The sequence below is a fragment of the Rhinolophus sinicus genome, chromosome 16 (assembly GCF_057876585.1).
Source record: "Rhinolophus sinicus isolate RSI-liver-muscle chromosome 16, RSI-T2T, whole genome shotgun sequence".
In the NCBI taxonomy this organism is placed as follows: Eukaryota; Metazoa; Chordata; class Mammalia; order Chiroptera; family Rhinolophidae; genus Rhinolophus; species Rhinolophus sinicus.
The window spans coordinates 42,394,290-42,414,695 of record NC_142516.1 but is presented as its reverse complement, the minus strand read 5'-3'; the positions used below and the strand labels follow the sequence as shown (position 1 = coordinate 42,414,695).

At 40.2% G+C, this 20,406-nt stretch overlaps 1 protein-coding gene across 2 annotated transcripts in view; it reads left to right on the top strand.

Moving 5' to 3' along the window:
- The window catches only part of PCSK5 (proprotein convertase subtilisin/kexin type 5), a 405,323-nt gene that overhangs the window by 348,149 nt on the left and 36,768 nt on the right, over nucleotides 1-20,406 (top strand). Inside the window, exons 25-28 of one of the 2 annotated variants that reach the window (XM_074330572.2) lie at nucleotides 11,906-11,948; nucleotides 14,510-14,646; nucleotides 15,503-15,703; nucleotides 20,235-20,315. In XM_074330572.2, coding sequence (XP_074186673.2) covers nucleotides 11,906-11,948; nucleotides 14,510-14,646; nucleotides 15,503-15,703; nucleotides 20,235-20,315 — 462 coding nt within the window. The remainder of the gene's footprint in view (nucleotides 1-11,905; nucleotides 11,949-14,509; nucleotides 14,647-15,502; nucleotides 15,704-20,234; nucleotides 20,316-20,406) is intronic. The other variant, XM_019736691.3, reaches the window with a different exon arrangement.

Sequence of the window (20,406 nt, the reverse complement as noted above, 5' to 3'; positions counted from 1 at the left end):
TTGATCAGTATTTCATTGCTCACAAAACTTGTATGCTCGTGGGTACACACACACAGACACACACACAAACGCTGGGGGCCCCAGGCTTACACCATACACATAGCATTGTTCTAACATGGAACCAAAAGAGTAGACAGACGCTGTGTGCTGCAGACATTCATTAATTGGCGGGAAACAAATGACATAAAAATGTTTCTAATCTTTCAGTGCTTTCTCTAGATAAATCAATGCTGTGCTCATAGTGTGGCTTCTAACATTCTTTTGTCTTGTTCATAATTCCCAGTTCTCAGCTCAATCTATTACTATTGAAGAATCTTGAAAAGCTGCCACTTTTGGAGAATGTACTCAAAGGGTCTCTCCCTTCTTGCCCACTGCATCCCACACATATATACATATACATACGCATGCTTAGCACCTGGCCATGTGTTTCTCTATACCTGAAAAAGAATTTCCTCCTTATTCTAAATAACACACAGCGTTTTTCCAAAAGCCCACATTGACAAGAGTTGCTGCAACATTTCTTGATGATTACCTGCGTGGATTTGTACGGTTACAGGCATAGTCAGTTTAAAATGCATTTCCTGAGTACTTAGTCTGTACTCCATTCTGTAGGAGATCAAGCCCTGCAAAGTCTAAGCCTCGGTATCTTTATCTGTAAAAATTGGGGAAAGGGGTGGAAATCAAACAAGAACAATTGTCCTAAATTCAAATACCTACAGGTGGTAGTCAGGTACCATGGTCAGGTGCCAACTGGGGACTCAGGCCCACAGCGGCATACCCATCTAGAGGACTCATTTGCTGTTCAGCCCATCAATCTTTGCAGGCAGAACTTGAGGTAATCCAGACTTTTTATGGGAAATCTTTTTTTTTTTTTTAATTAGTTTCAGGTGCACAAGACAAAGCAAAACTTAGACGTTTATCATTTATATCCCTCACAGTGTGAACCCCCCTCCCCCCATCCACTATCCCTCTGTACGTTCCCCAAATTAATTTTCAAACCCCCATGACCATCTTGTGGTTACCGACTATTTTTCAAAACCTCTCATCTTTCCTTTATCCCCATCCCCCCACCCCTCTAGCAACCCTCTGTTTTTATGGGAAATCTTTTGATTTCTTTAAACAGAGTATGGGTCTACACCATGCTGGCCAACAAAACATTTCTGTAAACTAGATTCCAGTCAGCAGCTTCTGGACTACAGGCACTCCGAGGCCCTCCGTCCCTGTTTTGCATGACCATTAGAGCCATCCAGCCACTGGCATGCACACCAACTATTCAGTGTCTGGGAAAGATGGTCACTGAATCCCTCCAAATTGTGCTCATCACTCATCGCTGTTTCAGCAGGTCCAAGTGTTACTGATGAAAATCGGGATGGGATTGCCGAATTTTGAGAAGGAGGAGGAGCTTAGAAAGAACATTAAAGGAAACAAAACTCCATTTTTAACTGTACACCGCACTTCTGGCTGATGGTATACACAAGGAAGAGGAAGTGGAAGGGTTTTGGTATAATCTGCCATATGGCTCTGGAACTTAGCAAAACCTCCCATGGCTGTAAGAAATAAAAGCACAGGAGTACAGAGAAAGAAGCAATCAAAACGTACCTAGTAGTCCACAGAAGCCATCAAATAGCACAGAAGAGAAAATGTACAGTAATGAATAAGATATTGAGTACAGCAAAACACTCAGATCAAGGGAAACATTTTTGAAGAAAACGATTTGCAAAATCTATGAAGTTTTTATAAGGTAGAGTAGTAGACAAAGGCTCCAAACCCAGGGGGAAGGATAGATGCTCTGGCTGGTGCCTCCTGATTAATGAGTAGAAAGTGATCCAGTTGCTATAGAGACTTGAAGATACACAAAAGAAAACATCACTTCTTTAAAATATTCCTGATGATGAATAGGCAGAGTCTTTCAAAATATCTTTTTAAAATTGTAGGAGGTTGTTTTTTTTTTTAAGAGCATATCACACAGAATCGCTCTTAGAGTTTTTCCCCCCAGATAACAGAAATTGGTTACACAAGCTTCAGTTTGTTTACACAAACCAGCAATTTGGGTAAAAAAGTAATGACCAGAAAATATGCCTGTTGGAGAATAAAATTTGTTTTTCAGCAGTTTTGTTTCTGTTTAGGCAGCAAGTGAGATAAATGTGTGTTGTCTTGGTTTTCCTTTTTTTCTAACAATATATTTAGTTGGAGAGTTTCCTTGAATGCTGAGAATGTGAAATGCACCTAAGCAGAGTCAGAAAATGAGAGATTATGCTTTCTGTAACCTTCTCCCAGTGTCTGAATTGAGAGGTAACAAGAAATATGATGTCAGTGGGACTGCGGGCTCAGTCCCTTGGCTTTCTCCAGCTTGGCTCCTGCAGCCTGGGACTCTTATTTCACTATCAAAAGGATTGTTCTCTTTTGCTCCAGGCAGTTCAACTTTGGCAGGGTATCCTGAAAAGATTGGAGATTCCAAGCAAGGTCTTGAAAACTGCAATGATGAAATATCTGGGGACCCCTTATGCACAGGGCGGAGGGCTCTTAATTGAATGATTTGGGTAAACTGTTGGTGCGAGGCCCAAGGGAAGTGTCACAAGGTCTGTATTAAACTTCCCATCACACCAGACATGTTGAGTTCCTTCTCTCAAACTCACCAGTCACATAGGATACAGCATTCCCCTTTCTGTTAAAAAGAAGTAGGTGGATTAGAAAGAAGCTCTAGTAGCTATCGTTCAAATATTTTAACAATCAAAGCAGAACACAGAGGAAAATGGTGCCTCCTAACTACTCACTGTGTCACGGTATTAGTTTCCCAGGGCTCCTGTAACAAAGTACCACAAACTGAGTGGCCTAAAACAACAGCGATGTATACAGGCATACCTCATTTTATTGCACTTCACAGACACTGCATTTTTTACAAAGGTTTGTGGCAACCCTGTGTCAAGCAAGTTTACAAACCTAAAATGATTTCCCAGGACTCTGAATAAAGTCTGTACTCCAAAGCATGACATAAAATCTTCTTTCATGATCTAGCCACTGGTCTCTTCAGTCTTCTCTCTCCTGTCCCTTTTCTTTTCCTCTAGCTCCAACATCTACTCTTTAGCTACGCCAACTCTTTGCAATCCACTTTTGTATTTTTCCTATGCTTTTCCTTAAAAACCAATATGTTTTTAAGGTGAAGGCAACTGTGCTGTATTCTAAGATCTTGTCACTCCCTCTACAATTACTTCGATGAGACTCTCATGAGTCCTTTTACTAAAGGAGTTGTCTCCATAGATTTAGTTCTCTCTCCCTCAGGTCTCTCACATAGAAACTTTCTCTCCTGTCACCCCCCAAACTCATTTTTCAGGTCTCATCTAAGCCTTCACTTCCTCAAGGAACCCTTCTATTATTGCCTCCCCCCTCCACACACACACCCTGGTTTAGGTTATCACCTTATTTTCTTCTTAGTAAATTGTTCATAATCCCATTACTGACATTGATCCCACATTTGTAGCAAGGTCTCTTTATTTCTGCTTTCCCCGCTGGACCCTGAATCTAGGTCCATATTGTCCTAGGAATTAGTCATCATTGTAGCTCTAGCATATAGGAGGTCTCAAAGTATATTTGTGAAAGGAATGAATTAATGGTGGGCATAAAACTAGGCAATAGGGTTGCAGAGGTGAGTCAGATATATTCCCTGGCTATGGAAGATCATTAACAATTCACTATACCTCAAGTGGATAATAGCCACAGCATTAATATGAAGTTTACTGGAAGCTCAGAAAAAAGACTCATTCTGTCAGAACTAGAGGACTCAAACCAAATAAATAAAAATGCTTCATATGCTTAGGGTATTTGAGTTGGGCCTGGAGCCAAATTTCCTTTCTGGCTCTTATATTTTATGATTCCTGGTGTTTCATCAAAATTTTAAAGAACTTTCTGCCACTATGTTAGCCTCTTTCTGAAAAGACTCATATTCTTTTATCCACTAAAATTTCAAGGCCTCTTCTCAAGGTATTTTTCTTCTTTTTCCATGTAATGTCTTTTTATCCTTCTCCACAGACTAAGAGCTGTTTGTTTTCTTGGTTATTCTGCAATTTCACTGTGATAGGTCTTTTTGTGGATTAAAAAAATAATATATATGTTAATGCTGTTTCTTGGGACTAATGATTGGTATCTTTTAACAGTTCTAGAAAATTCTCAGGCATTGTACCGTGTTTCACTAATGTCTCTTTCCCATTCTGTCTATTATCTCTCTTTGGAACTTCAACACATTTAGACCTTCTCTTTCTAACCTCCATATCTCTTACCACTCTTTTCTGTTTTGTTTTTGTCTCTCTGACTGGAATTGTTTTTCATCTTTTCTTTATCTTTGAGTTTACTAATTCTCTTTCTGTTATGCCTAAATACTACAGTTTAATCTAACCATTGAGTTTTAAATTCAAATTTTTATGTCTTTCACTTGTAGAAGATGTTCTTTAATAACAAAAATATTCTGCTGCTGTTATTTCTGTTGACTCTTTCTCATAGTGCCTGATTTCCTTGTGTAGTTTATGTTTTATTTTAAACTGTGGCTGTTTTCCTTGAAAATTTGTCTGTGAGAATACTTTGAGATCTAGATTAAGATGACATTTCTTTAGAGAGGACTTACATTTGCTTCTAACAATTGCCCTGGGACACTACCTACTTGGGGCTATTTATTTTGAATTTTCCTTTTGAGATATTCCAGAACACTAAGATGATGTGAATTCTGATTATAAATCTACAGGAGATCCAGTGTATAGTTACAAACTCTCAGAAAAGGTGTTGTTGTTGTTGTTTTTGTTGTTGTTTAATCTACCCAAGGCCAAGGCTAGGACCAGGATGGTTTTTTTCCTGTTCCTTTTCCTGGCAAGTTTATTTTTCATTCATACTTACACAAAAACTGTAGTCCTTGGGTTCCTATTTTAGTGCTGTATTTTATCTGGCAGCCCTAACTATATAGTAAAAATGCTCTGAATTTTTCTATTCAAAAAGAGATATTGAAACTTAATTAAGTAGGAAAACATAAGGAGAATCATACCTTCGTTTCTTTTAGGTTCTAAACGAGTATTTCTGTGGTGTACCAGATTAGAGGTTAGTTTATGCTACATTTTGCCACATCACGGTTTCTTCTCTAAATAGCTTTGTTCATTATTATCCCCTCACCAGACTGCAAACTCCTTGAGGGTAGTGATTGCCTTTCTTATCTGTATATATTCCTTACAATATCCAAAGCTGTGTACGAACTACAGTACAGAATCAGTTAAGTACTTGTTTATTGCGCCAAGTCCATTTTACTGCTGAGCGCTCCTCATTTCTCCTCTAGTATATTCCTTAAAAGAGTGTTTCTAAACTGTGTTACATAGAAACCTAGTTTTACAAGATGCAATAGATGAAACCATCTCTACAGTTAAATAAGTCATTTTCCACATAGCACCCACAATGATCTTTTAATTAAATCCGATCACATCAGATCTTTTTTTTTATAAAGCTTCTCATTATTCTTAGATTAGAATGCACACCTCTTCCCCTAGCCTGTAAGACTGTATTTGATCTGGTCCTGTACACGACCCTGGCCTCGTCTCCAGACTCTCCCTTTTGCTTTATCCCCTCCAGCGTCACTGACCTTCTTAATGTTCCTTGAAATGATCAAGCTTTTTTTGGCCTCGGTCTGGAACACTCTGCATTCAGAACTTCTCATGGCTAGCTCCTCGTTATCATTCAGATCTCTACTCAAATGTTGACGCTTGAAAAGTTCTCTCCCTAACTAGCCTATCTGAATTGAGGCTTCTCTTTTCCACTCTAGTCTCATCACTCCCTAACCCTTTATCTGAATTCATGTGCTTATTTATTTATGTGTGCTTCATTCAGTGACTATTCCTGGGATATCTGCTATGTGCCAGGCAATCCTCTTGGTATTGAAGTATAGGGAAACAAAACAAAACAACTTGTCCTCATGGAGCTTGCATTTTAGTGGCCGTTTCATGCATTTATTGAAGATTTACATTTAACTTATATCTAATAACTATCTAATTTTCCTTTTATTGTCTGCCTTCACCCTAAAATGTAAGCTCCAGAATGAGCGAATAAGTGAATGAACATACAGCTGTGGTGAATGATCCTTATAGGAACTCAGCTGTATATATTCATCCAACACCTCCACTTCTAGTTGGTCTAGACAAGGATGGAAATCCAGGAAGAGCGTGCCTATGATGATATTCCACTATTGGAATCAGAGGACTAGGTAAAGAACTAGAGTCCAATAAAGAACTGAGCCCTCTTTTAACCAACATTTGTAGACAATGATCTAGATTATTTATTCAGGTCTCTTCTACTACTGTGTAGCTCCCGGGGGCTGTGCCCCATTGTCAGCTGCACCATTTGCACTACTTCCAATTCAAATATTCATTCATTGTCCTTGGACACCAGTGAGGACAAAATGATTGAAAATCATCAAAAGTCTCCTAACCAAATACTCTGTATCCCAGCACCATTAAACTTTCCAGAAAAATCTTCTGCTTTGGCAAAGCTATCAGAGGGCCCATTTTATATTTGAGTGTTAATTATTTGAAGCGATTCTAAGTACAAGGCCTGTTTGAATTATGTAGTAACTTTTCGTGCTATTTGGGGCTTATAATTAGTTGCACTCTTTGGGCATATAAATCTCTTACCCAGTTCATTATACTCGGGTGGACTGAAAAATGTCAGTGACTCTCCTAAAAATGTGTACAGCATCATCTAATAACTAAGCTCATATTTACTCTGGGAGCATATGCATTATTGACATCGTGCTTAATTATCTCCCCAAAACAATTTAAGTATTGGCTGCTTGTAATTCTTCTCTCCCCTCAAAGGAAGCAGTAGTATATCTCGGCAGGGTGTGGACATTCTGCTGATGCTCCAACAAGGCTGCAGATGCTCATAAAGGGAGTTGTTTAAAAGTGCTTGGTCCAAGTGACAGCCCCTAGTCTGGTTAGTGAGTCCGAGGCAAAGCCAAGAATAACCCCATTATCCTAGTCGTCTGCCTCTTTTACAAAATCCTATCAGAAAAAACAATTCATATTAAAAGTGAATTTTAAAAAGGGAGTTTGTACAAACATCTGCCACTGTTTTAAGCACATCCCATGGAAGAACATCAGTCTTGTCCTGGTGATGTGGGATTTGGGAATTGCTGAGAAACAAAACGGAGAGAGGAGAAAACAGAAGTGGGCAGGAGTGGGACAGAAAATGAAGAAGATAACCAAAAGGCCAGCTTCCTCAGGGAAGATCTATGGGAGGAGACTTTCCAAACTCATGCCTTAATGACTCCTGAAACTCATAATTTGAGCACTTTCTTTCTTTCCTTAATAACAATTTTTATTCTAATTAATTCAGTATTTATAAAAAAAAAAAGTATAGAAACACCAGGGGTGCCAAAAAAATGTATACAAGTGGACACTTTGGTCAATGTTGCTCAAGCAGTAGTTCGCCGAAATCAGACGTGTCTGGACACTGATGGTAACCACTTTGAGCACCTCTTGTAATTGCAGAAGTCAAACGTGACTTGTATTCATCTTTTGTTATCAATATATATTGAGTGTTACAATTTTAGTACAGTTTTCCTTTCTTAAAATGTGTATACATTTTTTTGGCACCCTCTGTATATGTATTGCAGTCACCTGCTAATTTTTGGGTGATCAATCAAAAAAGTATGGAGATTACTGCTTTAGATTTGTGTCATCATGGAGCTTGGAGAGTCACTGGGGCTAGAAACCTATGAAGTACAGGTGGAGCATCAGTTTGGTTCGATACTTTACCTAAGTCTGGGAGGCAATGGGAAGGCAAATAGAGTCCCAAGTTTGGTCGAGCCTAGGATATTAGTGATCAGACTGGGAAGGTAATTGAAGCAAAAGGCTTGAGATCATATGGAAAAAGCAGAGTATACTGAATTACTACAAGATGGGTGCTATTTTACGGAACATTTACAGTTGTGGCTTTAGAGGTCAAGGTAGAAGGAGTCTAATGAGTCTAGGATACCTGAGAAGGGACTGGTCAGAGCGCAGCAGCCTCCCAGGAGCACAGGTTTAACATGCTCATTAGTCATCAGCCCAGGCAGTAACCTAGAAGGTCTCTGCAGTGATGGGACTGAGGACAGAGAGGTTTCAATAGGCAGTGGCAGAGGGAGGCCTAGCTAGCATGGGGTATGAATGAAAGACCTAGAAGCCTGAAAATGAATCTTGAAAGAAGTAGCCAAAGGTAAGGTAGGCACAGCCTCACATTAACTTCTCCCCACACTTTTGCGGACAGTAAGTTCTGCCTAAACAATATATTTAATCCATGGCTAATTCTGTCATATCTAGATATTATATGATAAAGGGCTATTGTTAAGACACCAAGTTTCTTCTGTCTCCCCCAAATGAAAAATAAACATACAATAAGAACAACAAATTTAGAAACAGCAAACTACAGTCATTTTAGCTTATATATCTCCTTAATTGTGTGATTCAAAGTTTATGTGAACCATAAAAGTAAATTCTTTTTTCTCTAGACATTTTAAAATGTTCAGTTCCACCTCAATTTTAAAATATCCCCTTTCCAATACATTTTGTAAGTAAGATGTACATTAACTCCTAATGTAGCCCTGATCCCTCCATATTCAATGACGAAAGCTATACGTATTTCTAAAAACATAATAAAATGGCAAAGAATGTCAGTGAACCACTGAAGGAATCAATGTCTCCATAAGGACAGCAAGTGTACCATGGGTTCCAGCACCAATGATCGCCAAGGAAACCATGGAAAGGTGATGCAGAGAATCATGAAAACCTCTCCAAAAACAGTAGATACTGTCTGTGGTCCTGCCCACCCCACCCCATAAACATGAAATCAGAAAAATGAATTTTCTCAAGGAATGAAGGCTCTATCCCCAACTTGACAAGGCATCTGCACACACATTCTCCTTAGTGAGAATGTGAGTAGCTGGAAGCCAGTAACTGTTTCTGAAGGCTTTTTTCCAAATGTGTGAGGCTCTCTCCCTGAATTCTGACTGAACTTGCCTCCTCCCTCCTCAAAATATGCTCTCTCAGCTCAAAAGTTTGACAAGATCAAATAACCAGAGCTGTTTAAACATCCTACTTTGGATAACACCTTCCAAGACAGTTAACAATTCTAGCTTGTTTAGACTCTTCCATTCCTCACCTCCCACCACACACAAATACACATACATACACACACACACACACACACACACACACACACACACACACACACACGAAGCCAGGAAAATTCATCTTTTCTCCTTAAGCCACCCCTCCTTACCATCCAAATGCCAACTTGACTTAGAGTCAATTTCTAGGTTTAATATCGTTGTCTTTCCTCTATTCCATAACAGCTGCGTCTCAGTGGTCAAGCTAAATCCATTTAGTTCATATCTGACTCATGGGTCTTATGGAGTGGAATTTTTTTTTTTTTTAAATAAGTCTTACTCTTTAGAACAACCGGTAATAATGAGAAAGACTAATGGGCATTCATAAGCTGTTATAAGGCACAGTTCCTGTTCTATGCATTATTCATTTAAGCAAACTGTTGTCAAGGTACCAAATTCACTGAGCAACTGGGCTGGAAAAGTCCCTGGACTCAAGATGACATTGTTATGCATATTTCTGAGGCTTGCTTCTATTTAACATTTTCATCATTGACCTGTTTAAAGGAGCATAGAGCAAACTCATTAAGTTCCTAGGTGGGAGGGATGGCCAGAACGTGAAAGAATAGGATTAGAACTTCCCCAGCCCTTGCCAAATTAGCAAAACTGTCAGAGTCAAATCTGTTCACTGGGGACAACTAACATTTGGGCAGGTTAAAAATTTACCTAATGGAACCACTAGTGTTAATGGGGGTCTTTGCAACCCCTTAAAATGGATTCTAATCCCCCCAATCCATAGACTGTGGAAGCAGAAAGCCCTCCCCCAAGAATTCGAAGAATTTCAGTGAGCTTTTCTTCCTTATGGTACCTCAAGCTTCAGATTCCTGGTTCCACTTAATTAGCCTGGCTCATGGTTCATTTCACTGTCCTGCTCTGGTCACCCTATAACAAACCATGTGCACCCAGACATGATAACCATTTTCTTCCCAGGAGCAAATCTTGGCCTCCTACAAAAGGCCTGGCCATCTCCTTGGTTGTCTTGGCTCTTGTTCAATCTTTCTGATTAAACTTCTACCCCAAGTAGTTTTACAAGGTATTAAATATAGATAGTGTTCTCCCTAAAAGGAACTTTGCAGCCAGCTGTAAAAAAAAAATAACCTTTACAACCATATTACCGAACAAAAGTCAGTATGACAAAGTCATGAGCCACTACTGCTCTCACCAGGGGTCAGCAAACGGTTTCTGTACAGTAAAGTGACAGCTGGCAAGTATTTTCTATTTCTGCTGCAACTACTCAACTCTTACGCTGTAGCATGAATGTATTCATACGCAACATGCAAATGAAAGGGCATGGCCAGATTTGACCCTGGGGTGGACAGTTTGCCAACTCCTGTGAGACTCAACTTCAGAATTTTTAACTTCTGGGAAGGCTTAGCAACCATGTTACCTGACCACATCATTTCACAGCTGCAGAAATCAGTACCCAGCAAGTAGAGTGATGTTTGTGCAAGGTCACACGATAATTACCCAGGGTTAAAACTTCAAACTACAAACAGGCAGCCCAGTTCCCAAGCCAATGTCCACGCCACTGCATGATCACTAGGCTATTTCCAGAAGGTTCTGAGGAACCCTGTGTAAATGGCAGAGCCTCTTCTAGAAATGTTTCCACTATTACTTTTGGTGCAATGCATTGGTTGTATTATGTGTAACATATAGTAGTGTTGTCTTTCAACAACCCTAGGAGGACCCAAGGTGAATGTTTGGCTAAAGATTCGGGCAAAGGTCTACCACCAAGAGGCAGACTTTGTGAAACCAAAACAGCCTAGAGTAGATCAGAAAGGAAATCTATGCACTAAGTTCAAAGGACATTATTTTGTTTTGTTTAAATATAGTTAAAGGTAACATAAAATCTTCACATACCAAGAGGAATGTTTTAAAGAGGAGCAGTTGTTTTCCATCTCCTCTTAGAATGAAAAGAGCAGGACTGGGATATAACAGATAGAAAGAACTGGCTCGAGGTAACTCACTCAGAAGGATTGCAGACCAGAAGAAGTCATAGCATTTCCTAAATCATTGGATTTGGGATTTGGCATCTTTCAGGGAGGGTTAGGAAGGAGGGAAATAGACTGAGTCAGTGATTCGCAAAGTCCTTTCTCTCTCATTAAGTCCCCTGAAAGCTGCAGGAAAGAGTCCTTCTCTGAGTCAACAAAGAAACATTGAATCATTATACCTAAGGAGAACAGGACAGTTTCTTTAAGGGGGTTGTGAAGTGTGGAACACAAAGTAGATACTGTATTGGGGAGAAAAAATTGTCCAGGTTTCAAAGGAGCCTCCCAATAATTCCTCACGTTGGCAGGCATTTGGGTAATTCACGGAAAACCCACTATTCAGAGGTAGAAGCCTGAAGCCCCTTCCAAGTGTGTGTGTGTGTGTGTGTGTGTGTGTGTGTGTGTGTGTGTGTGATGCATTTACATTCGCAGAAGCCTGGAGTTTCTCAAAGTGGATGGTTTCTGATCTGTAATTTGAAAACCCAGTAGCTTGGGCCTATTCCTCCTGGAAAGTTAGGGCCAACCACTTATAAGACTTCTTACTTTTCTAGCTTTGATAAAGATAAATCATAGCGTACATCTTGTTACTAATTAAAAATGGTTCAATCTGTTCAAATACAATTTCTGGATAGTACATTTCATAAAACTATCCCAGAAGATTATTTGTCTCAAGCCAAAATTTTTCCAAAGCCCATTTTTCCAAATGAACTCTTGGTGATTATTATTTTTCATTATTGTAATTGTTTTCCAGATGATCCAGGAAGCTGCACATCATGCGCTACGGGGTATTACATGTAAGTCTGGCCTTCTTTTTCATGGCACTAACTTTTCTGCAGTTAAAGCATTACTGACTTAATCCTAAATCAGTGATTAAAGGAAAGAGGCCCTATAGCCTGAGGGAACTCTGCCCTGTCAGCCTCTTAATGAACAGTTCTTGGATTCAGCAATAAGAGCCCAGCTGTTTTCTTGCCTCAAAAGGAGGCCTTCTCTTTCTTGGTCCTGGAAGTCACCCAACCTGACACTGGTGTCTAGGAATCTTGCCATGGGTTACCAAGATTCAGACCTTGCTGGTTCTGGACAGACCTTAATAAAATACCCGACCCCAGGCAAGCTGTTTCCATATGTCTGCATGGACACCTTGTCCTTACCAAGAGTTGGACTGTCCAGGATGAAGCCAGGTGCTACATTAACTATGTTAAATGAAACACAGACAACCATCACCCTCAAGTTCTCTAATACAAACCTACAAATCAAACATGGTATGCTTCAACGTTACCACCCCTTCCTATTCTAGTCTCTCTTCCAGGGTACATTGGTGCCTATCTTGGGAGAAAAACTAAGTAAAGAAGGGAGATGAAAAGAAAGGGAAGGCCCACATAATGCATAGGCTATATAATTCCTCCCTGTCATCCTAAGAACTAGGGAGTTTTGTGATTAACAAACTCTCACATCCCTTTTTCCTCTTTACCTTTCCGTGAACATCATCGGACACAGGATCAATGTTATTCTCCAGAAGAGAAAACTGAAGCTCAGAGAGGCTATGGGTTCCCTCACATTGCACCAAAAGCTAGCAGAGGGTCTAGACTTGGGTCACCTCAACTTTGGTGGGCTCAATTCCAACAGACTTGAAATGTGGCAGTGGGTAAGAGGACATTAAAAGGGATGAGGTGGATGGGAGGGAAAGGGAAACTCAGCAAGCTGAAACATATTAAAAACAGTCAGTTAACCTTATCATTACTTAACTTATGGTTTTAATTCAGCTTTCCAAGAGTAGACTATTATTCTCTACATTGACCATATCTCTACATCCCTGCACTCTTGACATACTGATTTAAATTATTGTTCCATTTAAACAGGGGAAGAGGGGTGGAGAAGAGGCCCCCAGACTTGACTATTAGAAGGTAGACCAGATGACAGTAAATTAGTCAGAAATTTGTCAGCATGTTCATAGTTGGCATTTACCCAGCCTATGGCCTGCCACAGACACCCCAAGCAGAGATAAACAGCAGAGATAAACATCCTTGGTGATGTCACATGGTTAGGGGCACAAAATGTTCCTCGGAGAACCAACGAAGAAGGACTTAGACTCAAAGAAATAGTGACCGTGTAGAAGTAGACGAGGAATTCTCCTCTTTATCCCCCTTACGACTCTGCATCCCTCCAGCCTAACGACCCTTCTTCATTTTGATTCTAGAACATACCCTTTGATCTGCACCTACTTCCTTTGTCACTTGAGAGCATCATCTGTTAAACTTCGGAGCCAGAACTGTCAGCCTCTCCAACTCACCACTGCCCACTAATGAGAATGTTTCATAAAACCCTTTGAGAAACGAACACAACAGATCTTTAAATAACATCATTCCATTCAATGTCATTTCATTATAACACTAAGATGCTGTAGAAACTTAACTCTTGTTTATATAAATTAGCCTATGGTAAAATTGGTTTCGTTATACATCATTTCACTTGAAGTCGAAGAACCTATCAACCACATTAAGTGAGGACCTACTGTTTGCTAAAAAGAACATGCCTGATATTACTAAGAGTAGAACACACATTTATAACCCTTCAGAATATTTACCAACTTTGAATACAGCTAATACAACACTGTACAATAAAAATTGTTAAGGAAGAAATGCAAAGCCTTCCTCTGATATCTTGTTAATGGTATAAAATTTATCAAAGGGCGAAGGTCAACTTTTTCCACTTCCCCTTCAAATGAAACTGTAATTCAGTTGAGTCTGAAACACATTTTACTGTTGAATAAAAATAATGGACATAACACATAAAAATACATACAGATAAAAGCTAAGGCACTTCAGTATTGATGCTAATAATCTGGTTACAGACATTTTGGTAAGCTCCTGGAACTCAAAACAGCTGTTTCAGACCTTGCTGGTACCAGGTAGCAAAAGTACACAAACTGTCTGTTCAAACAGATCTTGGCTAAAATCCCAGTTCTACTTTTAACTACTTATTAGCTTTGAGCACTTAACCTTGAGACTCAGTTCCCTTATTTAGAAATTAAAGATAAGTAACAGCTACTTGTATGGGGATTGTGCTGAAGTTTTAATGAACTAATATTTGACACATAATCAGTACTTCATTAATTAATATCGGCACCCCTTTCCTTCTCCCCAGCCTCCTCGCAGCTGCCCCGAGAACGGGCCCTTGGAGGTCCTGAGAGGTGGTTAATGACTTGTTTAGAGGGTACACACAGACCATGAGGAAGTTTTCTCCCTTGAAACCCACTTTTTTAAAACGATGCATCGACATATCTAAGGAGATTAAATTATGGTGGTTAAAAGAAATACATCAACATAGCTCATGGAAGAAATTCTATCTTTTCTCCTAGGTTTGAACACCGCTGTTATAAACTCTGTCCTGAGAAGACCTACACTGAAGAATTTGAATGCAAAGCGTGCGATACCAACTGCGGCAACTGTGACCAGAATGAGTGCTACTGGTGTGAGGAGGGCTTCTTTCTCTTGGGTGAGCCTGAGCATGGCATGGAACAAAGTGCAGACAGGTCTCCAGAACCCCATCCAGAAATAGGAGTGCCGTTTGATTGGCTTCAGGGTCTCTGTGTGCTGGCGCCTCTTGTCCAAGGAGGAATTTTAATTTGGTTTGAAAATAAACATTAGCCAGGACTACTTCCTTCTGCTTTGATTACTGAAGCATAGTTCCTATTTCACTAATTAATCTCAAATATCTCCAAGCTGATGGAAACAAGAGTGACTGCGGGGGCTGGGGGAGGATGATGGCAAATGCTTTAGAATCCAAGTCACCTGGACTGTTCAGAACCATGACTCGTTCCTTGAGACATAATCCACATTATATTCCTGAGCGCTGTAAAAGTTAAACAAGATCCTTCGTCTTGGGTTCTGGTCAATTCGTTGACTCTGATGGTAATGGATGTTTAGGAAAGAAATACATTGTGAGGCTTCCAGTTAAAGAACTACTAGTCCAGTGCTCTTGGATGCTTATGGGAGAGAGTGGGGCAGAAAGCCCACGAGGACCTCCGGGTGTTCTCTATAGAGATTCATTTTATGTACAGTTTTTCAAGGCATCGAGCGTGTCAAGTTCTTTCTTCTATGCTCTTAACTCTTTGAACTGATAGCCAATTTAAATTCTCACTTAAAAGAGGATTTAAAGTGTTAGATTTTCTTAAAAACACATTTCTCAGTTGAAATAAGCTAACACCACCTTGCTTTCTTTAAAAACAAATTCAAACAAAAATGTCCCTGAGACTCCCTTCGGCCTGTTCAGAACTTGGCCCTGCAGAGAGCAGCAAGCTAACACCAGGGTTCCTCCTGCCTTCATGTTGCCTCTCTGTGTTCTTATGTAGGCGGCAGTTGCGTGAGTAACTGTGGCCCTGGCTTCTACGGCGACCCAGAGATGGGCGAATGTGAGCCCTGCCACCGATCCTGTGAAACCTGCACCGGCCTTGGCTACAACAAGTGCAGCAGCTGCCGAGCAGGACTGCAGCTGCTGCATGGGACGTGTGTGGGTCCTACCCAGACCCAGATGGAAGGCAACTTCTGGAATGGTATGTGCCTCCCAAAAGAGATCGCAGGTGTCTAGCTGTCTTCTTGCCTCCCTCCTTCCCTCTTTAACCCTTGCTTTTGAAATATCCATTAGATGAAGGCTGGGCAGTGAAACACTTGGAATGAGAATCAAGTTTGGGTCTCTTTGATGCTCTGTGCAGGAGAGGGAAGGAGGCCGTAACTGGCATTTGTCAAGGAGGGAAAACCCAAAGGGCAATTTACAATTGGTCTGGCCACTTGGGTTTCTACTAGGATGGAGCAGACCTCCAGAGAAACGGCTAAACGACCATTTTCTTGAAGACTTCAGAATAGCTTCTATCACATTCGTGTATCTCTTTACCAAAGAAAGAGATACACGAATGTGATAGAAGCTATTCTGAAATAAAGGAAAACAGCCAGTAGAGTAGGTTTTTCAGTTAGGCAAGGAAAAACTTCTCGAAAGTATTGGAACTTAAGCTAAAACAACTTATCTGTCCAACTGGCTTATTAGAAATTGCCATCATTCAAGCTTGCCTTCTAAAACTTGCCCTCTCCAGTTGCAAATGGGAAAGTGGGGGTCCTGAGAAGGGGCAAGAAGGAGGAAGCTTGGAATCTAACAGTAAAGGTCTGCATGTATGCATTGCCATCTGAGTCTTCAGAACAGGCCTCCTCACCCTAGAGCCACAGTCACAGGCTTCCTTGTAAAGCAATTATAAACTTCAGTGTCCTCTCCATGTCTGAGGTGGTTTAAAACAAAATCCTCTTCCTGCTGGAAAAATCTGACTCACATTCTATGCAGAGACCCTCACAAAAACAAGAGATGCTCTCTGCTTGATTTCAAGGCTAGGATTTGTTTAAAAGGTTATTTTAGTGCAGAAACAACAGCAGCTGAAAAGCGGTCTGCTTGGGATAGGTCTTCTAAGGGCTGGTGAGAGTGAGAGTTCTGGGGTAGGAGAAAAGGCTCCTGCTGGGTTTCAAAGGAGAGACGTTTGTGGCTGCTGTCTACTACGACAGCACTGCATATGTGACTTAAAGGAAAAGCATCTCAGAGACCATGGCAAACCCAGCAGCCAAAGGCCACAGAGAACACAGGCTGATTTCAGAGACAGAGCTGGGAAGAAAATCATTCAATCCAGACTGGGATATTTCCCGTGAATTATAGCTGAACCAAAATGCTGAAAACAAGTTTGTATGCCATTCAAGCATTTAAGAGGCAGTGCAGGCCAAGGGGAAAATAGTCTGGTGCTGTGTTCCTAGCTCAGAACATCTGTATTTTATCTGGTATCCAGATGATGAAAAAAGTCCAGGGAGCCAAGTGGCAAAGCAGACTTGATCCCCCAAATGATTACACGTCCCTTTCAACTGGACTACGCACTTTGCAAGCAGAAACCAGGCCTTGATTGCTCCCCTTTGTCAAAGCACCACACCCACCCCTCTGTATTTTCTACTATCAAAATGTAATGTTTGTGAAGAGAGGAAGGAATTAGTCCATTTGGGGATTTAGCACTAAGAAGGGATGCATGAAGCAGATGAGAATGTTTCTCATGGCTGGACAAAAGTAATAAAGCCAATGACATGGCTGCACTTTTCCACTTCTATGATCTAGGAAATAAGACATACAGACTATTAACAGTGAGAAAAAACTGTTCCTTTATTGAACAAGGTAAGACTCAGCTTCCCCAGCATAGGTTAGGCACCACTGAAGTGGATAGTAAATGGAAATGCACTCCATAAAGTCCTGGGAGTATTTGAACCAAGGCCTACATCTTTCTCCTGACCTTTTCCTTAAACACACACACACACACACACACACACACACACGCACACACACAGTCGAGGGTGTAACAGGAGAGTGGAGGGTTCCAGAGAAAAGTACTAATTAGCCACACCTTTCAGATGATGGAAAGCAGATTGCAGTCACCTTGGTCAACTGTGAGGGAACCCAGACCAATTACAGAATGTTTATGAGAGAATGTAGCTGCATAGGTGATACCTACAAGGTGGGGGTGGGGGGTGGGGGTGTTTTAAACACAGACGCAGATCCAGGTGGGAAAAGTAAGATGAGAAAAACTTCAGTCCATTCCTTCACACACACTACTCCCCAGGGGAAACAATAAGATTCATTTTTGCATCTTATGTTTGCCCCCATTGTCTATGTCAGCATGTACTAGGGAAATATCCTTGAAATAAAAATCCAACTAGAGTTCCCTGAACACCTCTTTGAATAAAGTGGCTATTCACAATGAGAGTGACAATGACGACAGAGCCATCATTCTTCATCAACTATCAACAGAGTGGAAATACCTCCTATCTTAGCCCAAGGATGGAGATTTTCCTACACATCAGACCATGCCTGGCAACTCCTCCAGCCAAGACTAAGTAATCTCCAAAGATGGCTGCTCAACTCATTGTTCTTCACACCACCAGAAAGCCACTGCACAGCAGTATAGATTATTCCCAGGTCCCCTGTCCCCGTCATGAGTACATTGTAAAGATTACTTAGTGTTGCTATGTGGCAGTCACAGAACCCATATTAAGTAGGCTGCTAATGGCTTCAGCAGTGACTCAGCCATCATACTGAGCCACCGCTGGTAGAAATGTTCAGGTGTGGCAGGCCATGGGCTTTGAAAGAAGATAATGGCTTCAGCTGGTTTCCTGAAACCATTGTTGGCAATGGCAACAGTTTACTCCATTACTGTTAAATCATTTGGATTCTCTTAAGTGGTTTTCCTCCTGGTAGTATTGGAAAGTCCTAGGAATAATTCCTGCACACTTCCCCTACCCACCTAGTCCCATCATTGATTAAAACCATGTTTGTAGTGGGCTCTAATTACATATTCTGAAGGTAGTCTAACTTACAAAGCATAGACATAGTGAATTAACTTTCTATCTTTGACTACGTCCTAATAATTTATCACTACACTGTCTTTTGATCTTAATTCCTATGCTCTGAGAAAGACTAGAAAGCCAGTCAGTCACAAACACTGAAAGCCACTCACGTGTCAAAAAGTCTCAAGAGTGGGAGATATGTTGCCTAACAGAACTGAACTTTAGAGAACTTTAAAAGATGCCATGAAAATCTGATTTTTTGAAGGACTTTTAGATGTATACAGTTGCCTCACTCACAAGTGAGGACATAATTTTTACTTAATTAACCAATCAGAACTCAGAGTGCAGAAAACATACGTATCTGGGTAAGTAATTAAATCTTTAGCCTAGTGGTATAAAGAAGCCAAGTGTATCCACTTTCACTGATTGTTAAATATCCAGGAATTTTATAAGTGGATTGTAAAATCATTGGCAGCTTGAAATCAGCTATGTTGGAAGTATTTATACCACAGAAATTGGCAAACATGAAAAAAAATCAAGTTTTTTGTTTTGTTTTGTTTTCCAAAGAACCATTTTACTAGTATCCCACTGCTTTGGCTTCTACCAAATGATTTTACAATCCAAATTAATTACTAAAATATCTCTCTAGTGGATGTAGACTTTAGAATTACGCATATCTGAATCAATCCTGGCTCTGTTCTTTACTAGCTACCGTGTTTCCCCAAAAATAAGACCTAGCGGGACAATCAGCTCTAATGCGTCTCTTGGAGCAAAAATTAATATGAGACCTGGTATTATATTATATTACATTATATTATACCGGATCTTATAGTATAATAAAATAAAACCCTGCCTTACATTATATTATATAAGACCAGGTCTTATATTATAGTAAAATAAGACCCAGTCTTATATTAATTTTTGCTCCAAAAGATGCATTAGAGCTAACGGTCCAACTGGGACTTATTTTCAGGGAAATACAGTATGTGACCCTGAACAAGTCACTAATCTTCTCTGAGCCTCAATTTCCTCATCTATAAAATGAGAGCATGAAACTACTTCACACTAGGGCATTTTGAAAATTAAATGAGAGGACACTTACAAAGCTCCAGGCACATAATGATGATAAAAGTTAATCTGTTCCCTAACTCTTTAACCTGATTTAGTTTTAACGCATGAAACACCCATTCACTTTCAAAACACATTCACTTCCCTAGCTCATGAAAGAAGCAATTTGGGGGCCTAGAGAGCATACAAGTCTGGGAAAAGTAGTCCCAGAAAGAAGGCAGCAAATAATGGTCAGTTGGGATGCCCGATAGCCAGGCAGAGTCCTGACTTAACCAGGAATATATACTCACACAGATGTTGGTAGCAGTTTATTTATAATAACAAAGAAAAAAGAAATCAAGTGAATTATGGTTCATGCAAATAAATACACAAACCATTCAAAATAATATTTACAAGGAATTTCAATGGCAAGAGAAAATCCTATAAGATTCATATTAAGTGCAAAATGTAGGTATTATACATGCAGAAGATGTAAATGATTACACACATATATACATATGTAATTATACTCACACATTCAATAGAAAGATGGGAAACCTATGTGCCAAAATATGCAGAGCAGACATTTCTGGGTGGTAAGATTATAGGCAAACTTTATCTTCTTTATCCTTTTGCATTAAAAAAAAATAAAACACTTTATTTTTTCTAATAAAAAAGAGCCTGTGCCCACTTCAAGCCCATCTTTGGTGAAGAGCGTGCTGCAGGAGCGACGAAGGTGGAAGTTTCAAATCAAAAGAGGTAACAGGGAAATAGGGAGGAGAAGACAATCACAACAAATGAAGAGAGTCTCAGTGATGTAGAAACCAATCCAAGAAGCTGGGTGGTGAGG